Source organism: Nomascus leucogenys, chromosome 10 (genome assembly GCF_006542625.1).
Source record: "Nomascus leucogenys isolate Asia chromosome 10, Asia_NLE_v1, whole genome shotgun sequence".
Lineage (NCBI taxonomy): Eukaryota > Metazoa > Chordata > Mammalia > Primates > Hylobatidae > Nomascus > Nomascus leucogenys.
This window is the reverse complement of record NC_044390.1, coordinates 59,944,428-59,967,191: the sequence shown is the minus strand read 5'-3', so window position 1 is coordinate 59,967,191 and position 22,764 is coordinate 59,944,428. Positions and strand designations below refer to the sequence as shown.

The 22,764-nt window shown below is 51.9% G+C and overlaps 1 protein-coding gene across 1 annotated transcript in view; it reads left to right on the top strand.

Annotated features, from left to right (window-relative positions):
• Positions 1–22,506, top strand: part of LDLR (low density lipoprotein receptor) — a 44,818-nt gene extending 22,312 nt beyond the window's left edge. Inside the window, exons 7-18 of the mRNA XM_030820826.1 lie at positions 120–239; positions 965–1,090; positions 2,586–2,757; positions 2,843–3,070; positions 5,412–5,530; positions 6,180–6,319; positions 9,416–9,557; positions 9,692–9,844; positions 12,375–12,545; positions 17,173–17,250; positions 18,710–18,867; positions 20,428–22,506. Of these exons, the coding sequence (XP_030676686.1) occupies positions 120–239; positions 965–1,090; positions 2,586–2,757; positions 2,843–3,070; positions 5,412–5,530; positions 6,180–6,319; positions 9,416–9,557; positions 9,692–9,844; positions 12,375–12,545; positions 17,173–17,250; positions 18,710–18,867; positions 20,428–20,463 (1,643 nt within the window). The 3' untranslated portion in view covers positions 20,464–22,506. The remainder of the gene's footprint in view (positions 1–119; positions 240–964; positions 1,091–2,585; positions 2,758–2,842; positions 3,071–5,411; positions 5,531–6,179; positions 6,320–9,415; positions 9,558–9,691; positions 9,845–12,374; positions 12,546–17,172; positions 17,251–18,709; positions 18,868–20,427) is intronic.
• The last annotated feature ends 258 nt before the right edge of the window (positions 22,507–22,764 follow it).

Sequence of the window (22,764 nt, the reverse complement as noted above, 5' to 3'; positions counted from 1 at the left end):
GGAAGCTGAGGCAGGAGAATCACTTGAACCTGGAAGGTGGAGGTTGTAGTGAGCCAAGGTTGGCGGTGAAGGGATGGGTGGGCGAGAGTGACCAGTCTGTGTCCCCTGGCCCTGCGCAGGGACCAACGAATGCTTGGACAACAACGGCGGCTGTTCCCACGTCTGCAATGACCTTAAGATCGGCTACGAGTGCCTGTGCCCTGACGGCTTCCAGCTGGTGGCCCAGCGAAGATGCGAAGGTGATTCCCGGGTGGGACTGAGCCCTGGGCCTCCTCTGCGCTTCCTGACATGGCAACCAAACCCCTCATGCCTCAGTTTCCCCATCTGTTAAGCGGGCTTGAAAGCAGTTAGGAGGGTTTCATGAGATTCCACCAGCATGGAAAACTATCATTGTCTGGCCAGAGGTTCTTGCTTCTGGGGATTGGTAATTAAGAAATTTCAGGCCGGGCGCGTAATCCTAACACTTTGGGAGTCAGACGCAGGTGGATCACCTGAGGTTAGGAGTTTGAGACCAGCCTGATCAACGTGGAGAAACCCCGCCTCTACTAAAAATACAAAATTAGCCGGGCGTGGTGGCGCATGCCTGTAATCCCAGCTACTCGGGAGGCTGAGGCAGGAGAATCACTTGAACCCGGGAGGCGGAGGTTGCGGTGAGCCGAGATCGTGCCATTGCACTCCAGCCTGGGCAACAAGAGTGAAACTCCGTCTCAAAGAAAAGAAAAGAAAAGAAAAAAAATATTTTCAGCTGACACAGCTTCACACTCTTGGTTGGGTTCCCGTGGTGAATGGTGAGGTCAGGTGATGGCTGGGGATGCACCTGGCTGTTTCCTTGATTACATCCCCCGAGAGGCTGGGCTGTCTCCTGGCTGCCTTCGAAGGTGTAGGTTTTGGCCTGGGTCCCATCGCTCCGTCTCTAGCCATTGGGAAAGAGTGTCCCCACCAAGCCTCTTTCTCTGTCTCCCAGATATCGATGAGTGTCAGGATCCCGACACCTGCAGCCAGCTCTGCGTGAACCTGGAGGGTGGCTACAAGTGCCAGTGTGAGGAAGGCTTCCAGCTGGACCCCCACAGCAAGGCCTGCAAGGCTGTAGGTGAGAGCGGGAAGGCGGCGGTTGGGGGCGGCCTCACCCCTTGCAGGCAGCAGTGGTGGGGAGTTTCATCATCTGAACTTTGCACAGACTCATGTCCCCTGACCAGGAGGCTGTTTGCTCCTGAGGGCTCTGGCAGGGGAGTCTGCCGCCCTGTTAGGACTTGGGCTTGCCAGGGGGATGCCTGCATATGTCCTAGTTTTTGGGAATATCCAGTTAACGGAACCCTCAGCCCTGCTGGTGGAACAGGAACTGGCTTTCCTTTCAGGGACAACCCGGGGAGTGACTTCAAGGGGTTAAAGAAAAAAATTAGCTAGACATGGTGCTGCACACCTGTGGTCCCAGCTACTCGGGAGGCTGAGGCGGGAGGATTGCTTGAGGGCAGGAGGATTTGTTGATCCTCCTACCTCAGCCTCCGGAGTAGCCAGGACCTCAGGTGCATGCCACCATGCTTGGCTAATTTTCTTTTTTTTTTTCTTTTTTTTTTTTTGAGACGGAGTCTCGCTCTGTCGCCCAGGCTGGAGTGCAATGGCACGATCTTGGCTCACTGCAAGCTCCGCCTCCTGGGTTCACGCCATTCTCCTGCCTCAGCCTCCCTAGTAGCTGGGACTACAGGAGCCCGCCACCGTGCCAGGCCAATTTTTTGTATTTTTGGTAGAGACAGTTTTCACCATGTTAGCCAGGATGGTCTCGATCTCCTGACTTTGTGATCTGCTCGCCTCAGCCTCCCAAAGTGCTCGGATTACAGGCGTGAGCCACGGCGCCCGGCCGCTAATTTTCATATTTTTAGTAAAAACAGGGTTTCACCATGTTGGCCAGGCTAGTCTTGGACTCCTGAACCCAAGTGATCCTCCTGCCTTGGCCTCCCAAAGTGCTGGGATTACAGACACCACACCTGGCTATTATTATTTTTTAGAAACAGGGTTTTGCTCTGTCTTCCAGCCTGTAGTGTAGTGCAGCCTCCATCATAGCTCGCTGCAGCCTTGACCTCCTGGGTTCACGTGATTATCCCGCCTCAGCCTCTGGAGTAGCATGTGCCACCATGCCTGGCTAATTTTTTTTTTTGAGACAGAGTCTCATTCTGTCACCCAGGCTGGAGTGCAGTGGCGCAATCTTGGCTTACTGAAACCTCCACCTCCCAGGTTCAGGCAATTCTCCTGCCTCACCCTTCTGAGTAGCTGGGATTACAGGTTCCTGCTACCAAACCTGGCTAGTTTTTGTACGTTTAGTAGAGACGGGGATTTCACCATGTTGGTGAGGCTGGTCTTGAACTCCTGACATAAAGTGATTCTCCTGCCTCAGCCTCCCAAAATGCTGGGATTACAGGCGGGCACCACTGTGCCTGTTCCCGTCGGGTGGTCTTTTCCACTCTATTTTTCTGGGTGCCTCCTCTGGCTCAGCTGCACTCGTGCAGGGTGACACGAGGGGATGGGGAGTCACTCTTGGTTCCATCGACGGGTCCCCTCTGCCCCCCTGACCTCGCTCCCCGGGTCCCCAGGCTCCATCGCCTACCTCATCTTCACCAACCGGCATGAGGTCAGGAAGATGACGCTGGACCGGAGCGAGTACACCAGCCTCATCCCCAACCTGAGGAACGTGGTCGCTCTGGACACGGAGGTGGCCAGCAATAGAATCTACTGGTCTGACCTGTCCCAGAGAATGATCTACAGGTGAGCGTCGCCCCTGCCTGCAGCCTTGGCCCGCAGGTGAGATGAGGGCTTCTGGCCCTGATGCCCTCCTCTCCTCCTGCCTCAGCACCCAGCTTGACAGAGCCCACGGCGTCTCTTCCTACGACACCGTCATCAGCAGGGACCTCCAGGCCCCCGACGGGCTGGCTGTGGACTGGATCCACAGCAACATCTACTGGACCGACTCTGTCCTGGGCGCTGTCTCTGTTGCGGATACCAAGGGTGTGAAGAGGAAAACGTTATTCAGGGAGAACGGCTCCAAGCCAAGGGCCATCGTGGTGGATCCTGTTCATGGGTGCGTATCCACGACGCTGAGGGCTGCAGAGGGAATGGAGGGAGCAGGAAGGGGCTTCAGGAAGTGCTTAGTGGGCTGGGCACGGTGGCTCAAAGCACCTGTAATCCCAGCACTTTGGGAGGCCAAGGCGGGTGGATCATTAAGACCAGCCTGACCAACATGGTGAAACCTCGTCTCTACTAAAAATACAAAAATTAGCTGGGTGTGGTGGCAAGCACCTGTAATCCCAGCTGCTCGGGAGGCTGAGGCAGGAGAATCACTTGAACCCAGGAGGCGGAGGCTGCAGTGAGCCAAGACAGCCCCACTGCACTCCAGCCTGGTGACAGAGCGAGACTCCGTCTCAAAAAAAAGAAAAAAAAAAGAACTGGTTAGTGGCTAGGCCCCAGGATGGTGTCTTCCAAGCCCGTGGCTGACTCAGCAGCTCCTGGGTCAAGACACACTGACCTGTGTCCTCTGGCAGGAAGCATCGCCCCTGCCGCCTGCCCGGTGTACTCTGTACCTGTCAGGCGACATCTGCTACTTAAGCACGTGAGAGGTGGCATTTCACAGTTTCAGTGTGGTGCTGACAACCCGGGACGCACACTGTCCTTGCAACTACAATCAGGAGGTGAATGTTGGGTTTCGGGTAGAAAACAGTGGAGAAGGCACACTTGGTGTCTGGAAGGGAAAAGCAGGGAAGAGAGCATCATTCAGATGGAACAGAACCTGCCTGCGGGTGAAGGTGGGCCAACTACGGCCAGCGTCCCTTTTTATTTTTATTTATTTATTTATTTATTTTGAGACGGAGTCTCGCTCTATCGCCCAGACTGGAGTGCAGTGGCGCGATCACGGCTCTTTGCGAGCTCCACCTCACAGGTTCACACCATTCTCCTGCCTCAGCCTCCCCAGTACCTGGGACTACAGGCGCCCACCACCACGCCCGGCTAATTTTTTGCATTTTTAGTAGAAACAGAGTTTCACCGTGTTAGCCAGGATGGTCTCAATCTCCTGACCTTGTGATCCGCCCACCTCGGCCTCCCAAAGTGCTGGGATTACAAGCATGAGCCACTGCACCCGGCCCCCTTTTTATTTTTTAGTGTTTGAGACGGAGTCTCGCTCTGTCGCCCAGACTAGATTGCAGTGGTGTGATCTCGGCTCACTGCAGCCTCTGCTTCCCAGGTTCAAGTGATTCTCCTGCCTCAGCCTCCCAACTAATTGGGATTACAAGCATGCACCACCACGCCCGATTAATTTTTTGTATTTTTAGTAGAGACTGGGTTTCACCATGTTGGCTAGGCTGGTCTCGAACTCTTAGCCTCAAGTAATCCGCCTGCCTCAGCCTCCCAAAGAGCAGGGATTACAGGCGTGAGCCACTGCGCCCAACCCAACCCTGGATCTCTTTTAAACAAGATAATGCTCACTGTTGCCACAGAACAATGGGTGGGGTACATGTGGCCCAGTGTGTTTGGCCACATAACTGCCAGGCCAGAGGGAAAGAGACTCCCAGACCGTCTCCACTCAGATACAAATGTGTGTGTTGTGTGTGTGTGTTCTGGTCTCATACTTGTTTGTTTGTTTTGAGACAGGGTCTCATTCTGTCACTGAAGCTGGAGTGCAGTGGCACAATCAGAGTTCACTGCAGCCTCAAACTCTTGGGCTCAGTTGATTCTCCCACTTCAGCCTCCCAAGTAGCTGGAACTACAGGTGCACACCACTGTGCCCAGCTAATTTATTTTATTTTTAGTAGAGATGAGGTCTCACTATGTTGTCCAGGGTGGTCTTGACCTCCTAGCCTCAAGCAATTCTCCTGCCTTGGCCTCCCAAAGTGTTGGGATTACAGGTGCAAGCCATTGCACGTGGCTTGTGTTCTTGTGTTTCTTCCTTTCTTTTTCTTTTGAGATGGCGTCTCAGTCTGCCACCCAGGCTAGAGTGCAGTGGTGTGATCATAGCTCACTGTAGCCTCAACTTCCTGGGCTCAAGCAATCCTCTGATTTCAGCCTCCCGGGCCTGGCCAGCATGGTGAAACCCCGTCTCTACTAAAAATACAAAAATGTAGCCAGGCGTGGTGGTGGGCGCCTGCTACTCCGGAGGCCGAGGCAGGGGAATCGCTTGAGCCTGGAAGGTGGAGGTTGCAGCGAGCCGAGATGGTGCCACTGCACTCCAGCCTGGGCGACAGAGACAGACTCTGTCTTAAAAAAAAAAAAAACAAAACCCCAAACAAACCACATGTGGAGTTTGGGGTTCCCAGCAGGGCTGTTTCCCAAGCCTGAGCCTGGCTGTTTCTGCCAGAATTCGTTGCACGCATTGGCTGGGATCCTCCCCTGCCCTCCAGTCTCACAGCTATTCTCTGTCCTCCCACCAGCTTCATGTACTGGACTGACTGGGGAACTCCCGCCAAGATCAGGAAAGGGGGCCTGAACGGTGTGGACATCTACTCGCTGGTGACTGAAAACATTCAGTGGCCCAATGGCATCACCCTAGGTATGTTTGAAGGACGGCCGTCCCAGCCAGGGCCGGGCACAGGCTGGAGGACAGACGGGGGTTGCCAGGTGGCTCTGGGACAAGCCCAAGCTGCTCCCTGAAGGTTTCTCTCTTTCTTTTCTTTGTTTTTTCTTTTTTTGACATGAGGTCTTGGTCTGTCACCTGGGGTAGAGTGCACTGGTGCAATCACAGCTCACTGCAGCCTCCACCTCCCAGGCTCAAGTGATCCTCCTGCCTCACCCTCCTGAGCAGCTGAGACTACAGATACGTGCCACCACGGCAGACTAATTTTATTTTATTTTTCGGAAGAGACAAAGTCTTGTCATGTTGGCCTGGCTGGTCTCAAACCTCCAGGGTGCAAGCGATGCTCCCGCCTCAGCCTTCCAAACTGCTGGGATTACAGGCGTGGGCCACCGTACCCAGCCTCCCTGAAGTTTTTCTGACCTGCAACTCCCCTACCTGCCCATTGGAGAGGGCGTCACAGGGGAGGGGTTTAGGCTCACACGTGGTTGGAGCTGCCTCTCCAGGTGCTTCTCTGCCGGGTCCCTTGGTGGGGGTCTTCCTGCCTGGAGCAGCGTGGCCAGGCCCAGAGGCCCCTCTGAGACTGGCATCAGCACGTGACCTCTCCTTATCCACTTGTGTGTCCTAGATCTCCTCAGTGGCCGCCTCTACTGGGTTGATTCCAAACTTCACTGCATCTCAAGCATTGATGTCAACGGGGGCAACCGGAAGACCGTCTTGGAGGATGAGAAGAGGCTGGCCCACCCCTTCTCCTTGGCCATCTTTGAGGTGCGGCTTGGGAGGGTGACGGAAGTCCTGGCTGACTGTTTACTTAGAGCGACTTATGTACGAGATGCAAGTGCTTAGGTGGCGGATAGACACAGACTGTGTAGATCACTCAAGCCAAGACGAATGCGGAAAACTGGTTGTGACTGGGAGGAGGTCTTAGACCTGAGTTATTTGTTTTCTTTATTTCCTTTTTTTTTTCTTTGAAATGGAATTTCGCTCCTGTTGCCCAGGCTGGAGTGCAATGGCGCAATCTTGGCTCACCCCAACCTCCATCTCCCAGGTTCAAGTGATTCTCCTGTCTCAGGCTCCCCAATAGCTGGGATTACAGGCATGCGTCACCACACCCAGCTAATTTTGGATTTTTAGTAGAGATAGGGTTTCTCCATGTTGGTCAGGCTGGTCTCGAACTCCCAACCTCAGGTGGTCCGCCTGCCTCGGCCTCCCAAGGTGCTGGGATTACAGACAGGAGCCACCATGCCCGGCTATTGCCGTTTTCTTTCCTTCCTTTTTCTTTCTTTTTAAGAGACAGGATCTCTCTCTGTCGCCAGGCTGGAGTGCAGTGGTGTGATCATAGCTCACTGCAGCCTCAACCTCCTGGGCTCAAGTGATTCTCCCACCTCAGCGTCCCGAGTAGCTGGGACTACAGGTGCACACCACCATGCCCAGCTCATTTTTGTATGTTTTTTTTTTTTTTTTTTTTTTGAGAAGGAGTCTCGCTCTTTCACCCAGGCTGGAGTGCAATGGCGCGATCTCGGCTCACTGCAGGCTCTGCCCCCCGGGGGTTCACGCCATTCTCCTGCCTCAGCCTCCCACGTAGCTGGGTCTACAGGCGCCCGCCACCTCGCCTGGCTAATTTTTTGTATTTTTAATAGAGACGGGGTTCCACTGTGATAGTCAGGATGGTCTCGATCTCCTGACCTCGTGATCCGCCCGCCTCGGCCTCCCAAAGTGCTGGGATTATGGGTGTGAGCCACCGCGCCCGGCAGGTTTTTTTTTGAGACAGTCTTGTTCTGTCACCCCGGCTGGAGTGCAGTGGTGCAATCTTGACTCACTGCAACCTCTGCCTCCCAGGTTCAAGCTATTTTCCTGCCTCAGCCTCCTGAGTAGTTGAGATTACAGGCATGTGTGCCATCATACCTGGCTAATTTTTGTATTTTTTTGTAGAGATGGGAGTCTCAGTATGTTGCCCAGGCTGGTCTTGAACTCCTGGCCTTAAGCGATCCTCCCACCTCAGTCTCCCAAAGTGCTGGGATTGCAGGCATGAGCCATGGTGGCCGGTTTGTTTTCTTTTTTTTTCTTTTTTTCTTTTTTGAGATGGAATTTTGCCTTTGTTGCCCAGGCTGGAATGCAATGGCACGATATTGCCTTACCACAACCTCTGCCTCCCGGGTTCAAGGGATTCTCCTGCCTCAGCCTCCCAAGTAGCTGGGATTACAGGCACGCGCCACCCTGCCTGGCTAATTTTGTATTTTTAGTAGAGATGGGGCTTCTCCATGTTGGCCAGGCTGGTCTCGAACTCCGGACCTCAGGTGATCCACCCGCCTCTGCCTCCCAAAGTGCTGGGATTACAGGCATGAGCCACTGCACCCGGAGGTTTGTATTCTTTTTGCTGGGAGTCATGAAAAGCAGTGATCCTCTGTCACATGTGATCTTGGCTCTCAGGGGACATTTGGCAATTTCTGGAGATTTTTGGTTGTCACAAGTCGATGGGGAAGACTGTTGGCATCTAGTGGGTAGAGGCTGGTGACACTGCTGAACGCCCAGAACAGAGAAGTAGCAGGCCCTAGATAAAGCCAGGTGGGGAAACTCTGCTCTAAGGAAATGGCGCTATTTTATAACCCCACTTTCCTGGCAGCATGACTACCAACAGCCAAAAGCGGAGTCCCCCCAAGTGTGTTCGTCCATTTGCACTGCAGTAAAGGAATAGCTGAGGCCGGGTAATTTATAAAGAAAAGAGGTTTAAACTGGGCACGGCAGTTTACGCCTATAATCCCAGAACTTTGGGAGGCTGAGGCAGGAGGATCGCTTGAGTCCAGGAGTGTGAGACCAGCCTGGCCAACATGACGAAACCCTGTCTCTACAAAAAATACAAAAAGTAGCCGGATGTGGTGGCAGGCACCTGTAATCCCGGGTTCTCGAGAGACCGAGGCATGAGAATTGCTTGATCCCAGGAGGTGGAAGCTGCAGTGAGCCAAGACCATGCCACTGCACTCCAGCCTGGGCGACAGGGTTGGACTCTGTCTCAAAAAACAACAAAAAAAAAGTTCTGGAAATGGATGGTGGTGATGGTGATACTTGCACAACAGCGTGAATCTGCTTAAGGCCACCGAACTGTGCCCTTACAAATAGTTGAGCTGGTACATTTTATGTTATGTGTATTTTTACCACAATTAAAAACTAGTCATGGCCCAGGCGTGGTGGCTCATGCCTGTAATCCCAGCACTTTGGGAGGTTGAGGGAGGCGGATCATGAGGTCAGGAGTTCGAGACCAGCAAGGCCACCATGGTGAAACCCCATCTCTACTAAAAATACAAAAATTAGCCAGGCATGGTGGCACATGCCTGTAGTCCCAGCTACTTCAGAGGCTGAGGCAGGAGAATCGCTTGAACCTGGGAGGCTAAGATTGCAGTGAGCTGAGATCATGCCACTGCACTCCAGCCTGGGCGACAGAGCAAGACTTCGTCTCAAAAAAACAAACAAGCAAAAAAAACTAGCTGTGGGTCAGGCATGGTGGCTCACGCCTGTGATGTCAGCACTTTGGGAGACCGAGGTAGGTGGATGGCCTGAGGTCAGGAGTTCGAATCCAGCCTGGCCAACATGGTGAAATCCCATCTCTACTAAAAATACAAAAAATTAGCCAGGTGTGGTGGCACGCACCTGTAATCCCCGCTACTCGGGAGGCTGAAGCAGGAGAATCGTTTCAACCCGGGAGGTGGAGGTTGCAGTGAGCCGAGATTGGGCCTCTGTACTCCAGCCTGGGCAACAAGAGTGAAACTCTGTCTCAAAAAAACAAAAAAACTAGTTGTGGAGAGAGGGTGGCCTATGTCTCATCCCAGTGTTTAACGGGATTTGTCATCTTCCTTGCTGCCTGTTTAGGACAAAGTATTTTGGACAGATATCATCAACGAAGCCATTTTCAGTGCCAACCGCCTCACGGGTTCCGATGTCAATTTGTTGGCCGAAAACCTACTGTCCCCAGAGGATATGGTCCTCTTCCACAACCTCACCCAGCCAAGAGGTAAGGGTGGGTCAGCCCCACCCCCCACCTTAAAACCTCCTTGTGGAAACTCTGGAATGTTCTGGAAATTTCTGGAATCTTCTGGTCTATCTGATGATCTCATTCCTGCCCTGACTCCGCTTCTTCTGCCCCAGGAGTGAACTGGTGTGAGAAGACCACCCTGAGCAATGGCGGCTGCCAGTATCTGTGCCTCCCTGCCCCGCAGATCAACCCCCACTCGCCCAAGTTTACCTGCGCCTGCCCGGATGGCATGCTGCTGGCCAGGGACATGAGGAGCTGCCTCACAGGTGCGGCACACGCCTTGTTTCTGTGTCCTGTGTCCTCCAACTGTCCCCTCCTGAGCCTCTCTCTGCTCATCTGTCAAATGGGTACCTCAAGGTCGTAAGGACTCATGAGTCGGGATAACCATACTTTTCTTTTCTTGGATGGACACATCAGCACCGGGCTGGACATTTACCCAGTTCCCCTTTGACGCCTGGTTTCCTCTTTCCGGCCCCATGAAGAGGTGATCTGATTTCTGACAGGATCCCTGAGGGAGGAAATGGTCCCCTTGTTGACTTTTTTTTTTTTTTTTTTTGAGATTTGCTCTGTCACTCAGGCTGGAGTGCAGTGGTGCCATCTTGGCTCACTGCTACCTCTCCCACTGGGTTCAAGCAATTCTCGTGCCTCAGCCTCCCAAGTAGCTGAGATTACAGGCATGTGCCACCACGCCTGGCTAATTTTTGTATTTTTAGTACAGACAGGGTTTCTCCATGGTGGCCAGGCTGGTCTCGAACTCCTGACCTCAGGTGATCTGCCCACCTCTGCCTCCTGAAGTGCTACGATTACAGGCATGAGCCACCGCGCCCACCCCCCTTTGTTGACTTTTCTCATCCTCTGAGAAAGTCTCATTTGAGGCCAACACCTCCCTCAAGCAAACTGAATCTCCCTTTTGAACAACAACAAATAACAATATGACCCAGACGGCTGACATCTGTGGTCCCAGCTACTCGGGAGGCTGTGGTGTGAGGATTGCTTGAGCCCAGGAGGTCGAGGCTACAGAGGGCTATAATCACACCACTTCACTCCAGCCTGGGGGACAAAGTGAAACCCTGTCTGAAAAAAACAAAAAAAAGAAAAAGAAAAAGAAACAATATGATTACAAAGTAGATGTTCATGGTGTTTACTTTCAGTACTCTTTTTTTTTTTTTTTTGAGACAGAGTCTTGCTCTGTCGTCCAGACTGGAGTGCAGTGGCACGATCTTGGCTCACTGCAACCTCTGCCTCCCAGGTTCAAGCGATTCTCCTGCCTCAGCCTCCCCAGTAGCTGGGACTACAGGCACGTCCCACTACGCTCAGCTAATTTTTTGTATTTTTTAGTAGAGATGGGGTTTCACTATGTTAGCCAGGATGGTCTCCATCTCCTGACCTCGTGATCCGCCTGCCTCGGGCTCCCAAAGTGTTGGGATTATGGGCGTGAGCCACCGCCCCTGACCTTTTTTTTTTTTGAGATGGAGTTTTGCTCTTGTTGCCCAGTCTGGAGTGCAATGGTGTGATCTCGGCTCACTGCAACTTCTGCCTCCTGGGTTCAAGCGATTCTCCTGCCTCAGCCTCCCGAGTAGCTGGGATTACAGGCATGTGCCCCCACGCCCAGCTAATTTTGTATTTTTAGTAGAGACGGGATTTCTCCATGTTGGTTCAGGCTGGTCTCGAACTCCTGACCTCAAGTGATCCGCCCGCCTCGGCCTCCCAAAGTTCTGGGATTACAGGCATGAGCCACCACACCTGGCCGTGTCTGGCCTTTTTTAGTTATTTCTTTTTTTTTTTTTTTTTTTTTTTTTGAGACAGAGTCTCTGTCACCCAGGCTGGAGTGCAGTGGTGCAATCTCTGCTCACTGCAAGCTCCGCCCCCTGGATTCACGCCATTCTCCTGCCTCAGCCTCCCGAGTAGCTGGGACTACAGGTGCCCGCCACCACGCCCAGCTAATTTTTTGTATATTTAGTAGAGACAGAGTTTCACTGTGTTAGCCAGGATGGTCTCGATCTTCCGACTTTGTGATCCGCCCCCCTCGGCCTCCCAAAGTGCTGGGATTACAGGCGTGAGCCACCACACCAGGCTTTTTTTCTTTTTCTTTTTTTTTTTTGAGATGGAGTCTCGCTCTGTCACCCAGGCTGGAGTGCAGTGGCATGATCTCGGCTCACTGCAAGCTCCACCTCCCGGGTTCACGCCATTCTCCAGCCTCAGCTTCCCGAGTAGCTGAGACTACAGGCGCCCGCCACCACACCTGGCTAATTTTTTTGTATTTTTAGTAGAGACGGGGTTTCACCATGTTAGCCAGGCTGGTCTTGAACTCTTAACCTCAGGTGATCCACCTGCCTCGGCCTCCCAAAATGCTGGGATTACAGGTGTGAGCCACCTTGCCCAGCCTAAGCCACTGTGCCAGGCCTCATTTTGGACTTTTTAAAAATTTTATTATTATTATTTTTTGGTTTCTTTTTTTTTGAGACAGGGTCTCATTCTGTCGTCCAGGCTAGAATGCAGTGATGGGATCATAGCTTACTGCAGCCTCTACCTCCTGGGCTCGAGTGATCCTGCCCCTTAGCCTCCCGAGTAGCTGGGAGTACAGGCGTGCACCAGCACACCTGGCTAATTTTTTTTTTTTTGTATTTAGAGATGGGATTTTGCCATGTTGACCAGGCTAGTCTTAAACTCCTGGACTCAAGGGATCCTCCTGCCTTGGCCTCCCAAGGTCCTTTTAGACTTTCGTCATTAGGCGCACACCTATGAGAGGGGCCTGCAGGCACGTGGCACTCAGAACACGTTTATTTATTCTTTCAGAGGCTGAGGCTGCAGTGGTCACCCAGGAGACATCCACCGTCAGGCTAAAGGTCAGCTCCACAGCCGTAGGGACACAGCACACAACCACCCGGCCTGTTCCCGACACCTCCCGGCTGCCTGGGGCCACCCCTGGGCTCACCACGGTGGAGATAGTGACGACGTCTCACCAAGGTAAAGGCTGGGCCCTCGCTGGGCCCCTCTTCACTGGGAGATGGGTCCCTTCAGTGGCCACGAACATTTTGGTCACAAGATGGAGTCCAGGTGGTGTCCTCACTCCCTTGCTGACCATCTCTCACTTGGGCCATGTGTCTCTGGGCCCCCAGTTTCCCTATCTGTGAAGTGGGTCTAATAACAGTTCTTGTCCTCTTTGCAAGGATTAAATGGGCCAAATCATATGAGGGGCCAGGTTCTTCAGGCTCCTGGTTCCCAAAGTCAGCCACGCACAGTCTGGGTCCCGAAATTTTATCAAGGCACATTCGTTGCCTCAGCTTCAGGCATCTGCCCCAAAAAGCCCAGGACTAAGGCAAGGAGAGGGAGGGATTCCTCAGTACGCAGCTTTTCACAGAGGTTCCAAAAGGCTAAGGAATCCAGTAACATTTTAACACAATTTTACAATTTTTTTTTTTGAGACAGAGTTTTGCTCTTGTTGCCCAAGCTGGAGTGCAGTGGCACGATCTCAGCTCACCACAACCTCTGGCTCCCGGATTCAAGTGATTCTCCTGCCTCAGCCTCCCGAGTAGCTGGGATTACAGGCATGCGCCACCACGCCCGGCTAATTTTGTATTTTTAGTACAGAAGGGGCTTCTCTATGTTGGTCAGGCTGGTCGTGAACTCCCAACCTCAGGTGATCCACCCGCCTGAGCCTCCCAAAGTGCTGGGATTACAGGTGTGAGCCACCACGCCTGGCCTTTTTTTTTTTTTTGAGACAGAGTCTTGCCCTCGCCCATGCTGTAGTGCAGTGACGCAGTCTCGGCTCACTGTAACCTCTGCTTCCCAGGTTCAAGCAATTCTTCTGCCTCAGCCTCCCATGTAGAGTAGCTGGGACTACAGGCACCTGCTACCACGCCTGGCTAATTTTTGCATTTTTAGTAGAGATGGGGTTTCACAGTGTTGGCCAGGCTGGTCTCAAACTTCTGACCTCAAGTCATCTGCCCGCCTCGGCCCCACCAAAGTGCTGGGATTATAGGCGTGAGCCACCACGCCTGGCCTACAATTTATTCTTTGGTGGCTCACACCTGTAATCCCAGCACTTTGGGCGGCCAAGGCAGGAGAATGGCTTGAGCCCAGGAGTTCAAGTCCAGCCTGGGCAACATAGCAAGACCCTATCTCTACTACAAAATAAATAATAAATAAACTAATTTTTTTTTCTTTTAAAACCCAACTATTTAACGTGGCAATGCAACATATTTAAAAAAATTTTTTTTTTCTTTGAAACGGAGTCTCTCACTGTCACCCAGGCTGGAGTGCAATTTCGCCATCTCTGTTCACTGCAACCTCCGCCTTCCAGGTCCAAGCGATTCTCTTGCCTCAGCCTCCCGAGTAGCTGAGATTACAGGCGCCCACCACCATACCCAGCTAATATTTTTGTATTTTTAGTAGAGATGGGGTTTCACTATGTTGGGCAGGCTGGTCTCGAACTCCTGACCTCGTGATCTGCCCGAGGACTGGCGACCTCCCAAAGTGCTGGGATTGCAGGTGTGAGCCACCGCGCCCAGCCAAAACTTTTTTATTTTTATTTTTTTGGGACAGGGTCTCACTGTGTACCCCAGACTGGAGTGATAGAGTGCTGTCATGGCTCACTGCAGCCTCAACCTCCTTGGGCTCAAGTGATCTTCCCACTTCAGTCGCCCAGGTAGCTGGGACTACAGGCATGAGCCACCACACCTAGCTAATTTTTGAATTTTTTTGTAGAGACGGGGTTTCACCTCATGGCCCAGACTTGTCTCCAACTCCAGGGCTCAAGCGATCTGCCCACCTTGGCCTCCCAAAGTGCTGAGGTTAATGCAATTTAAAAAAATTTTTGGCCAGGCCTGGTGGCTCATGCCTGTATTCTCAACACCTTGGGAGGCAAAAGTGGGCAGATCACTTGAGGTCAGGAGTTCGAGACTAGCCTGGCCAACATGGTGAAACCCCCTGTCTACTAAAAAAATACAGAAACTTGAGAATTGCTTGAACCTGGGAGGCAGAAGTTGCAGTGAGCCAAGATCATGCCACTGGACTCCAGCCTGAGTGACAGAGCAAAACTCTGTCTCCAAAAAAATTGTTTTTTTTGTTGTTGTTGTTTTGTTTTTTTTTTTTCAAATCATCACACTACAGCCAAGGCCTGGCCACTTACTTTTGTAAATAAAGTTTTATCGGAGCCAGTGGTCCAGTGAAGCCGAATCTTGCAGGTGTAAGACCACAGCCTATCCTTGAAAATTTTGATATTTTGTTCATTGGGGGGTTTTTCATTAATTTAAAGTTAAAAAACATATTAAAGGCCGGTGTGGAGAGGTGCATGCCTGCAGTCCTAGCTACTCCTAGAGGCTGAGGCGGGAGACTTGCTTGAGCCCAAGAGTTGAAGTCCAGCCTGGGCAACATAGCAAGACCCCCATCTCTAAAAATAAAAATAATGCATTAGAATATTATTGGATTCCTGGGCAGGGCACAGTGGCTCACACATGTAATCCCAGCACTTTTGGGGGCTGAGGCAGGCGGATCACCTGAGGTCAGGAGTTTGAGACCAGCCTGGCCAACATGGTGAAACCCCGTCTCTACTAAAAATACAAAAATTAGCCGGGCATCGTGGCGGGTGCCTGTAATCCCAGCTACTCGGGAGGCTGAAGCATGAGAATCGCTTGAATCTGGGAGGCGGAAGTTGCAGTGAGCTGAGATTGCGCCATTGCACTCCAGCCTGGAGGACAAGAGTGAAACTCCATTCCCTTCCGCAAAAAAAAGGAATATTATCAGATTCCTAAGCTTTTTGGCTCCCCCTTTAGTCTGGGGGCTGGGGTGAGTGTCTGACCTGGCCTCACTGTCCTCCCTGGATGTGATGAGACCCAGGCGTGGGTCAGGATATCATTCGTTTGTCCACCAGAGGGCGCCCAAACTGCTTTGAGCTGCTGGGAAATGGTGCTCCTAGACTTCTAGCAAACAACAACAAAAAAGGCACATCAGCAAATTTCAGACCATTCTTTTTTTTTTTTTCCCAGAGTACCTTTGTTCAGTTACAAGCAGGATAAAATGGAAACTGCCTGGGAGAGGCTGAGAAAGCTTCTTGCTTGGGGGAGGTGGGGCACTGCTAGAATTATCACTTCACAGACCGGCGCATCCAGGACTCCTCAAATTTGGCAAAGAAGCCATTCATTCATTCATTCATTCATTCATGTAGAGACGAGGGGGGTCTGGCTATATTGCCTAGACTGATCTCAAATTCCTGGCCTCAAGTGATCCTCCTGCCTTGGTCTCCTAATGTTCTGCGATTACAGGCATGAGCCACCGTGCCTAGTTCTAGTGAACTTGAAATGTTGGCTTGCCTGGGGCGCTTATGTTGAATGGCCCAGGTTCACTTGCATGGTTCTGTACCAAGGTTACCCCCATCCCATAATGCCTGGGACAGTGGATGCAGGACAATCAGCTTCCGTGCCATTCAACCTCAGGACTGAGCATGCTGGGCATTGTAGGGTCTGAAGGTGGCTCCCCTGTCCTCTTCAAAATACCCTCTTTTTCTTTTCTTCTCTCTCTTTTTTTTTTTTTTTTTTTTTTTGAGATGAAGTCTTGCTCTGTTGCCCAGGTTAGAGTACAGTGGTGTGATCTCAGCTCACTGCAACCTCTGCCTCCCAGGTTCAAGCGATTCTCTTGCCTCAGCCTCCTGAGTAACTGGGATTATAGGCGCCCGCCACCATGCCTGGCTAATTTTTGCATTTTTAGTAGAGACAGGGTTTCACCATATTGGTCAGGCTGGTCTTGAACTCCTGACCTCAGGCAACCTGCCCACCTCAGCCTCCCAAAGTGTTGGGATTACAGGCATGAGCCACTGGGCCTGGGCTTTTTTTTTTTTTTTTTGTAAGAGGGAGTCTCACTCTGTTGCCCAGGCTGGAGTGCAATGGCACGATCTCGACTCACTGCAACTCCATTTCCCGGGTTCAAGTGATTCTCCTCTCTCAGCCTCCCAAGTAGCTGGGACTACAGGTGCATGCCACCACGCCCAGCTAATTTTGTATTTTTAGTATAGACGGGGTTTCACTATGTTGATCAGGCTGGTCTTGAACTCCTGACCTTAGGTGATCCGCCCGCCTCAGCCTCCCACAGTGTTGGGATTACAGGCATGAGCCACTGCGCCCGGACCAAAATATGCTCATTTTAATAAAATGCAGAAGTGGTTGACAAAAGTTTCACCAGCAACCTTGTCAACTACCTAGAATGAAAGCCTCTGCGGCCCTCCCCTAAAGACTTATCAATGTGAGGCTCAAGAACCTTCTTAGGCTGGGCTGGGTGGCTCATTCCTGTAATCCCCACACTTTGGAAGGCTGAGGCAGGAGGATCACTTGAGGCCAGGAGTTCAAGACCAGCCTGGGCAACATAGCCAGACCCCTGTTTCTATCCCCCCCAAAAAGAACCTTCTTAAACTGGAATTGAGTCCCACAACCTCGATAACTCACAAATAAGCCCGTGTGGCCTCTCGCAGACTCGGGAAATTCTCCAAGTGCCCAGGGAGATGTGCCGGGCGCTTTCCTGCCGTGACCGCCGTCCTCTGCCTGCTCCATTTCTTGGTGGCCTTCCTTTACAGCTGGGCCTCACTCTCGCTTCTCTCCTGCAGCTCTGGGTGACGTTGCTGGCAGAGGAAATGAGAAGAAGCCCAGTAGCGTGGGGGCTCTGTCCGTCGTCCTCCCCATCGGTAAGCACGGGCCGGTCCCCCAGCGTCCCCCAGGTCACAGCCTCCTGCAATGTGATCTCGTGCCTGGCTGGTTGGGCCTGTTCACCTTTTCTCCTGGACGGGGAACGGCCCCACTGAGTGTCCTTTATCACCCCCATGGCCTCTTCCGGCTTGGGGCTGACAGTGACAAGATCAGACAGCTAAGGGGTCAGATGGAGGACGTGGAGCTGGGTCCTGTGCTGCGGAATAGCCTCACTGAGACTTGAGTGCCTTCTGGGGAACTGGTTCCCTTGCAGGGGGCTGTGTGGAGAGGCGCGCTCTCCCTGCCTCACCCGTGCTCATCCTAACTCGGTTACCATCACATCTCTTTTTTCTTTTTTTCTTAAATTTTAAGAAAAAAGAAATTTAATTTTTTTTTAGAGACAGAGTCTTGCTTTGTCACCCAGGCTGGAGTGCAGTGGCGCGATCATGCCTCGCTGCAGCCTCAATGTCTGGGCTCAAGCGATCCTCCAACCTCGGCTTCCCAAGTAGCTGATGCAAGCCACTGTACCCCAGTTCCTATTTCTTGAAAAGTCACAGCCCTGTGTGTGGCTAATCCGGGACAGAAATCTGGAAGAAGTCAGCCACTTCTGGGGTGTGGCTCACCCAGTGGGCTTCAGGTTAGATATTTCTTATACTTATGAGGCTGGGCGCGGTGGCTTATGCCTGTAATCCCAGCACTTTGGGAGGCTGAGGTGGGTGGATTGCTTGGGCTCAGGAGTTCGAGACCAACCTGGGCAACATGGCAAAACCCTGTTTCTACAAAAGGTACAAAAACTAGCTGGGCAGGTGGCATGTGCCTGTGGTACCAGCTAGTTGAGGGCCTGAAGCAGGAGGATCACTTGAACCTGGGAGGTCGAGGTTGGAGTGAACTGAGATCATGTCACTGCACTCCAGCCTGGTGACAGAGCAAGACTCCATCTCAAAAAAAAAAAAAAGAGAAAAAAGAAAAAAATTCTTATGCATAGATTTGCCTCTTTTCTGTTTGTTTTTTCTTTTTGGTTTTTGTTTTGTTTTGTTTTTTGAGACGGAGTCTCGCTCTGTTGCCCAAGCTGGAGTGCAGTGGCTCAACCTCGGCTCACTGCAAGCTCCGCCTCCCGGGTTCAAGCAATTCTCCTGCCTCAGCCTCCTGAGTAGCTGGGACTACAGGTGCCCACCATCACACCCGGCTAATTTTTGTATTTTTAGTAGAGACGGGGTTTCACCATGTTGGCCAGGATGGTCTCGATCTCTTGACCTCATGATCCGCCCGCCTCAGCCTCCCAAAGTGCTGGGATTACAGGCGTGAGCCACCGGGCCCAGCCCGCAAGACGATCTCTAAACAAACATAAAAGACCAGGAGTCCAGGTTATGGTATGATGCCCATGTTTTCACTCCAGCCACGGAACTGGGTCTCTGGTCTCAGGGGCAGCTGTGTGACAGAGCGTGCCTCTCCCTACAGTGCTCCTCGTCTTCCTCTGCCTGGGGGCCTTCCTCCTGTGGAAGAACTGGCGGCTTAAGAACATCAACAGCATCAACTTTGACAACCCCGTCTATCAGAAGACCACAGAGGATGAGGTCCACATTTGCCGCAACCAGGACGGCTACAGCTACCCCTCGGTGAGTGACCCCCTCTAGAAGGCCAGAGCCCATGGCGGCCCCCGCTGGCTGGAAGCATATGATCCTCAAGGGACCAGGCCGAGGCTTCCCCAGCCCTCCAGATTGAGGACAGCATTAGGTGAATGCTTCTGTGCGCTCATTCAGAATGTCAGCGGACAATGGCCTCGGTGGTGCAGACGAATGTTGGATAAGCAAATAGAGCTCCATCAGATGGTGACGGAGCAAAGAAAGTCAAAAGGAGTTCAGAGGCCAGGCACGGTGGCTCATGCCTGTAATCCCAGGACTTTGGGAGGCCGAGGCGGGCGGATCACCTGAAGTCAGGAGTTTGACACCAGCCTGTCCATCCTGACAAAACCCCATCTCTATTAAAAATACAAAAAATTAGCCAGGCGTGGTAGCAGGCGCCTGTAATCCCAGCTACTTGGGAGGTCAAGGTAGAAAAATCGCTTGAACCTGGGAGGCAGAGGTTGCAGTGAGCCGAGATCGCGCCACTGCACTCCAGCCCGGGTGGCAAGAGCAAAACTCCATCTCAAAAAAAAAAAAAAAACGGAGTTCAGAGGCCAGGCACGGTGGTTCACACATGTGATCCCAGAACTGGGGGAGGCTGAGACAGGAGAATCACCTGAGCTCAGAGTTCAAGACCAGCCTGGGCAGCATATCAAGACCCTATCTCTGCAAAAAATAAAAATTTAGCCTAGTTCCAGCTACTAGGGAGGCTAAGGCAGGAGATCAAGACTGCAGTGAGTTGTGATTGCGCCACTGTACTCCAGCCTGGGTGACAGAGCAAGACCCTGTTTCTTAGAAAAGAAAAAAAAATTCAAAGAGGGGTTTCCAGAGGGCTGGGAGGGAGGAAGGGAGAGGAGTTGTTTTATTTTTTTGTTTTTATTTTTTATTTTGAGACAGAGTCTCTCTCTGTCGCCCAGGCTGGAGTGCAGTGCTGTGATCTTAGCTCACTGCAACTTCTGCCTCCTGGGTTCAAGCAATTCTCATGCCTCAGCCTCCTGAGCAGCTGGGATTACAACACGATGCCCGGGTAATTTTTGTATTTTTAGTAGAGACGAGGTTTCGCCATATTGCCCAGACTGGTCTCGAACTCCTGACCTCAAGTGATCCACCCACCTTGGCCTCCCCACGTGCTGGGATTGCAGGCGTAAGCCACTGTGCCCGCCTTGATCTTTAGGCAAGCAGTTTAGGGTAGGTAGGCTTCTCTGAGCCAGGAGAACAGCCTGTGCGAAGGCCCTGAGGCTGGACCGTGCCTGTTGGGTTTGAGGTCGTTGTAGCTGGAGCAAAGAGAGAGAGGGGTAAAAAGGCAGGAGGCGACCAGGCAGGTTGTGCAGAGCCTTGTGGGCCACTGGGGAGGACTTTGGCTTTTGCCCTGAGAGCGGTGGGAAGTGACTGAATCAGGTACTCACCGTCTCCCTCTGGCGGCTCCTGGGGGAACATGCTTGGGGATCAGGCTGGGGGAGGCTGCCAGGCCCAGGAGGTGAGAAGTAGGTGGCCTCCGGCCGTGTTTCCTGAATGCTGGACTGATAGTTTCCGCTGTTTACCATTTGTTGGCAGAGACAGATGGTCAGTCTGGAGGATGACGTGGCATGAACATCTGCCTGGAGTCCCGTCCCTGCTCAGAACCCTTCCTGAGACCTCGCCGGCCTTGTTTTATTCAAAGACAGAGACCAAAGCATTGCCTGCCAGAGCTTTGTTTTATATATTTATTCATCTGGGAGGCAGAAGAGGCTTCGGACAGTGCCCATGCAATGGCTTGGGTTGGGATTTTGGTTTCTTTCTTTCCTTGTGAAGGAGAAGAGAAACAGGCCCCGGGGGGCCAGGATGACACCTCCATTTCTCTCCAGGAAGTTTTGAGTTTCTCCACCGTGACACAATCCTCAAACATGGAAGATGAAAGGGCAAGGGATGTCAGGCCCAGAGAAGCAAGTGGCTTTCAACACACAACAGCAGATGCCACCAATGGGACCCCTCGGCCCTGCCTCATCCACCAATCTCTAAGCCGAACCCCTAAACTCAGGAGTCAACGTGTTTACCTCTTCTATTCAAGCCTTGCTAGACAGCCAAGTTAGCCTTTGCCCTGTCACCCCCGAATCATGACCCACCCAGTGTCTTTCAGGCTGGGTTTGTACCTTCCTTAAGCCAGGAAAGGGATTCATGGCGTCGGAACTGACCTGGCTGAATCCATGGTGGCACCGAGACCAAACTCATTCACCAAATGATGCCACTTCCCAGAGGGAGAGCCTGAGGCACCGGTCACCCTTAATATTTATTAAGTGCCTGAGACACCCGGTTACCTTGGCCTTGAGGACACGTGGCCTGCACCCAGGTGTGGCTGTCAGGACGCCAGCCTGGTGCTCGTCCTCCCCACTCCTACCCACGTCCATTCCCGTGGTCTCCTTGCACTTTCTCAGTTTAGAGTTGTGTACACTGTGTAAATTTGGTATTTGTGTTACTATTTTGCACTGTTTTCTGTCGTGTGTGTTGGGATGGGATCCCAGGCCAGGGAAAGCCCGTGTCAATGAATGCCAGGGACAGAGAGGGGCAGGTTGACTGGGACTTCAAAGCCGTGATCATGAATGTGGAGAACTGCCGTTGCCTTCTTTATGTCCACCCACCTAGTGCTTCCATTTCTATGCAAATGTCTCCAAGCCATTCACTTCCCCGATCTTGTCGTTGATGGGTAAGCATTTAAAACATGCATGGTGAGCCTGGCACGGTGGCTCACGCCTGTAATCCCAGCACTTTGGGAGGCTGAGTTGGAAGGATCGCTTGAGTTCAGGAGTTGGAGACCAGGCCTGAGCAACAAAGCGAGATCCTATCTCTACAAAAATCAGAAAGTTAATCAGCTGGGTATGGTGGTGTGTGCCTGTGATCCCAGCTACTTGGGAGGCTGAGGCAGGAGGATCACCTGAGCCCAGGAGGTGGAGATTGCAGTGAACCATGATCGAGCCACTACACTCCAGCCTGGGCAACAGATGAAGACCCTATTTCGTAAATACAACTATAAAAAAATAAGTAAATCCTCCAGTCTGGATCGTTTGATGGGACTTCAGGTTCTTTCTGAAATTGCCCTAAATGTTACTGTTGCACTGATGTCCGGAGAGACAGTGACAGCCTCCGTCAGACTCCCACGTGAAAATGTCACAAGGGATTGGCGATTGTCCCCAGGGACGGAACACTGTGCCCCCCCCAATGCAGGGAACCGTGATAAGCCTTTCTGGTTTCAGAGCACGTAAATGCGTCCCTGTACGGATAGTGGGGGTTTTTTGTTATGTTTGCACTTTGTATATTGGTTGAAACTGCTATCACTTATATATATATATATATATATATATATATATATACATATATATAAAATCTATTTATTTTTGCAAACCCTGGTTGCTGTATTTGTTCAGTGACTATTCTTGGGGCCCTGTGTGGGGGGTTATTGTCTCTGAAATGCCTCTTCTTTATGTACAAAGATTATTTGCACGAACTGGACTGTGTGCAATGCGTTTTGGGAGAATGATGTCCCCGTAGTATGTATGAGTGGCTTCTGGGAGATGGGTGTCACTTTTTAAACCACTGTATAGAAGGTTTTTGTAGCCTGAATGTCTTACTGTGATCAATTAAATTTCTTAAATGAACCAATTTGTCTAAACTCGATGGATGTTCTTCTGTTTGCTCGCCTCTTTTTTTTTTTTTTTCCTGAGAAGGAGCCTGGCTCTGTCGCCCCTGGCTGGAGTGCAGTGGCATGATCTCTGCTTACTGCAAGCTCCGCCTCCCGAGTTCAAGCAATTCTCCTGCCTCAGCCTCCGTAGTAGCTAGGATTACAGGTGAGTGCCACCATGGCTGGGTAATTTTTTTTTTTTTTTTTTTTTTGAGACAGAGTCTTGCTCTGTCACCGAG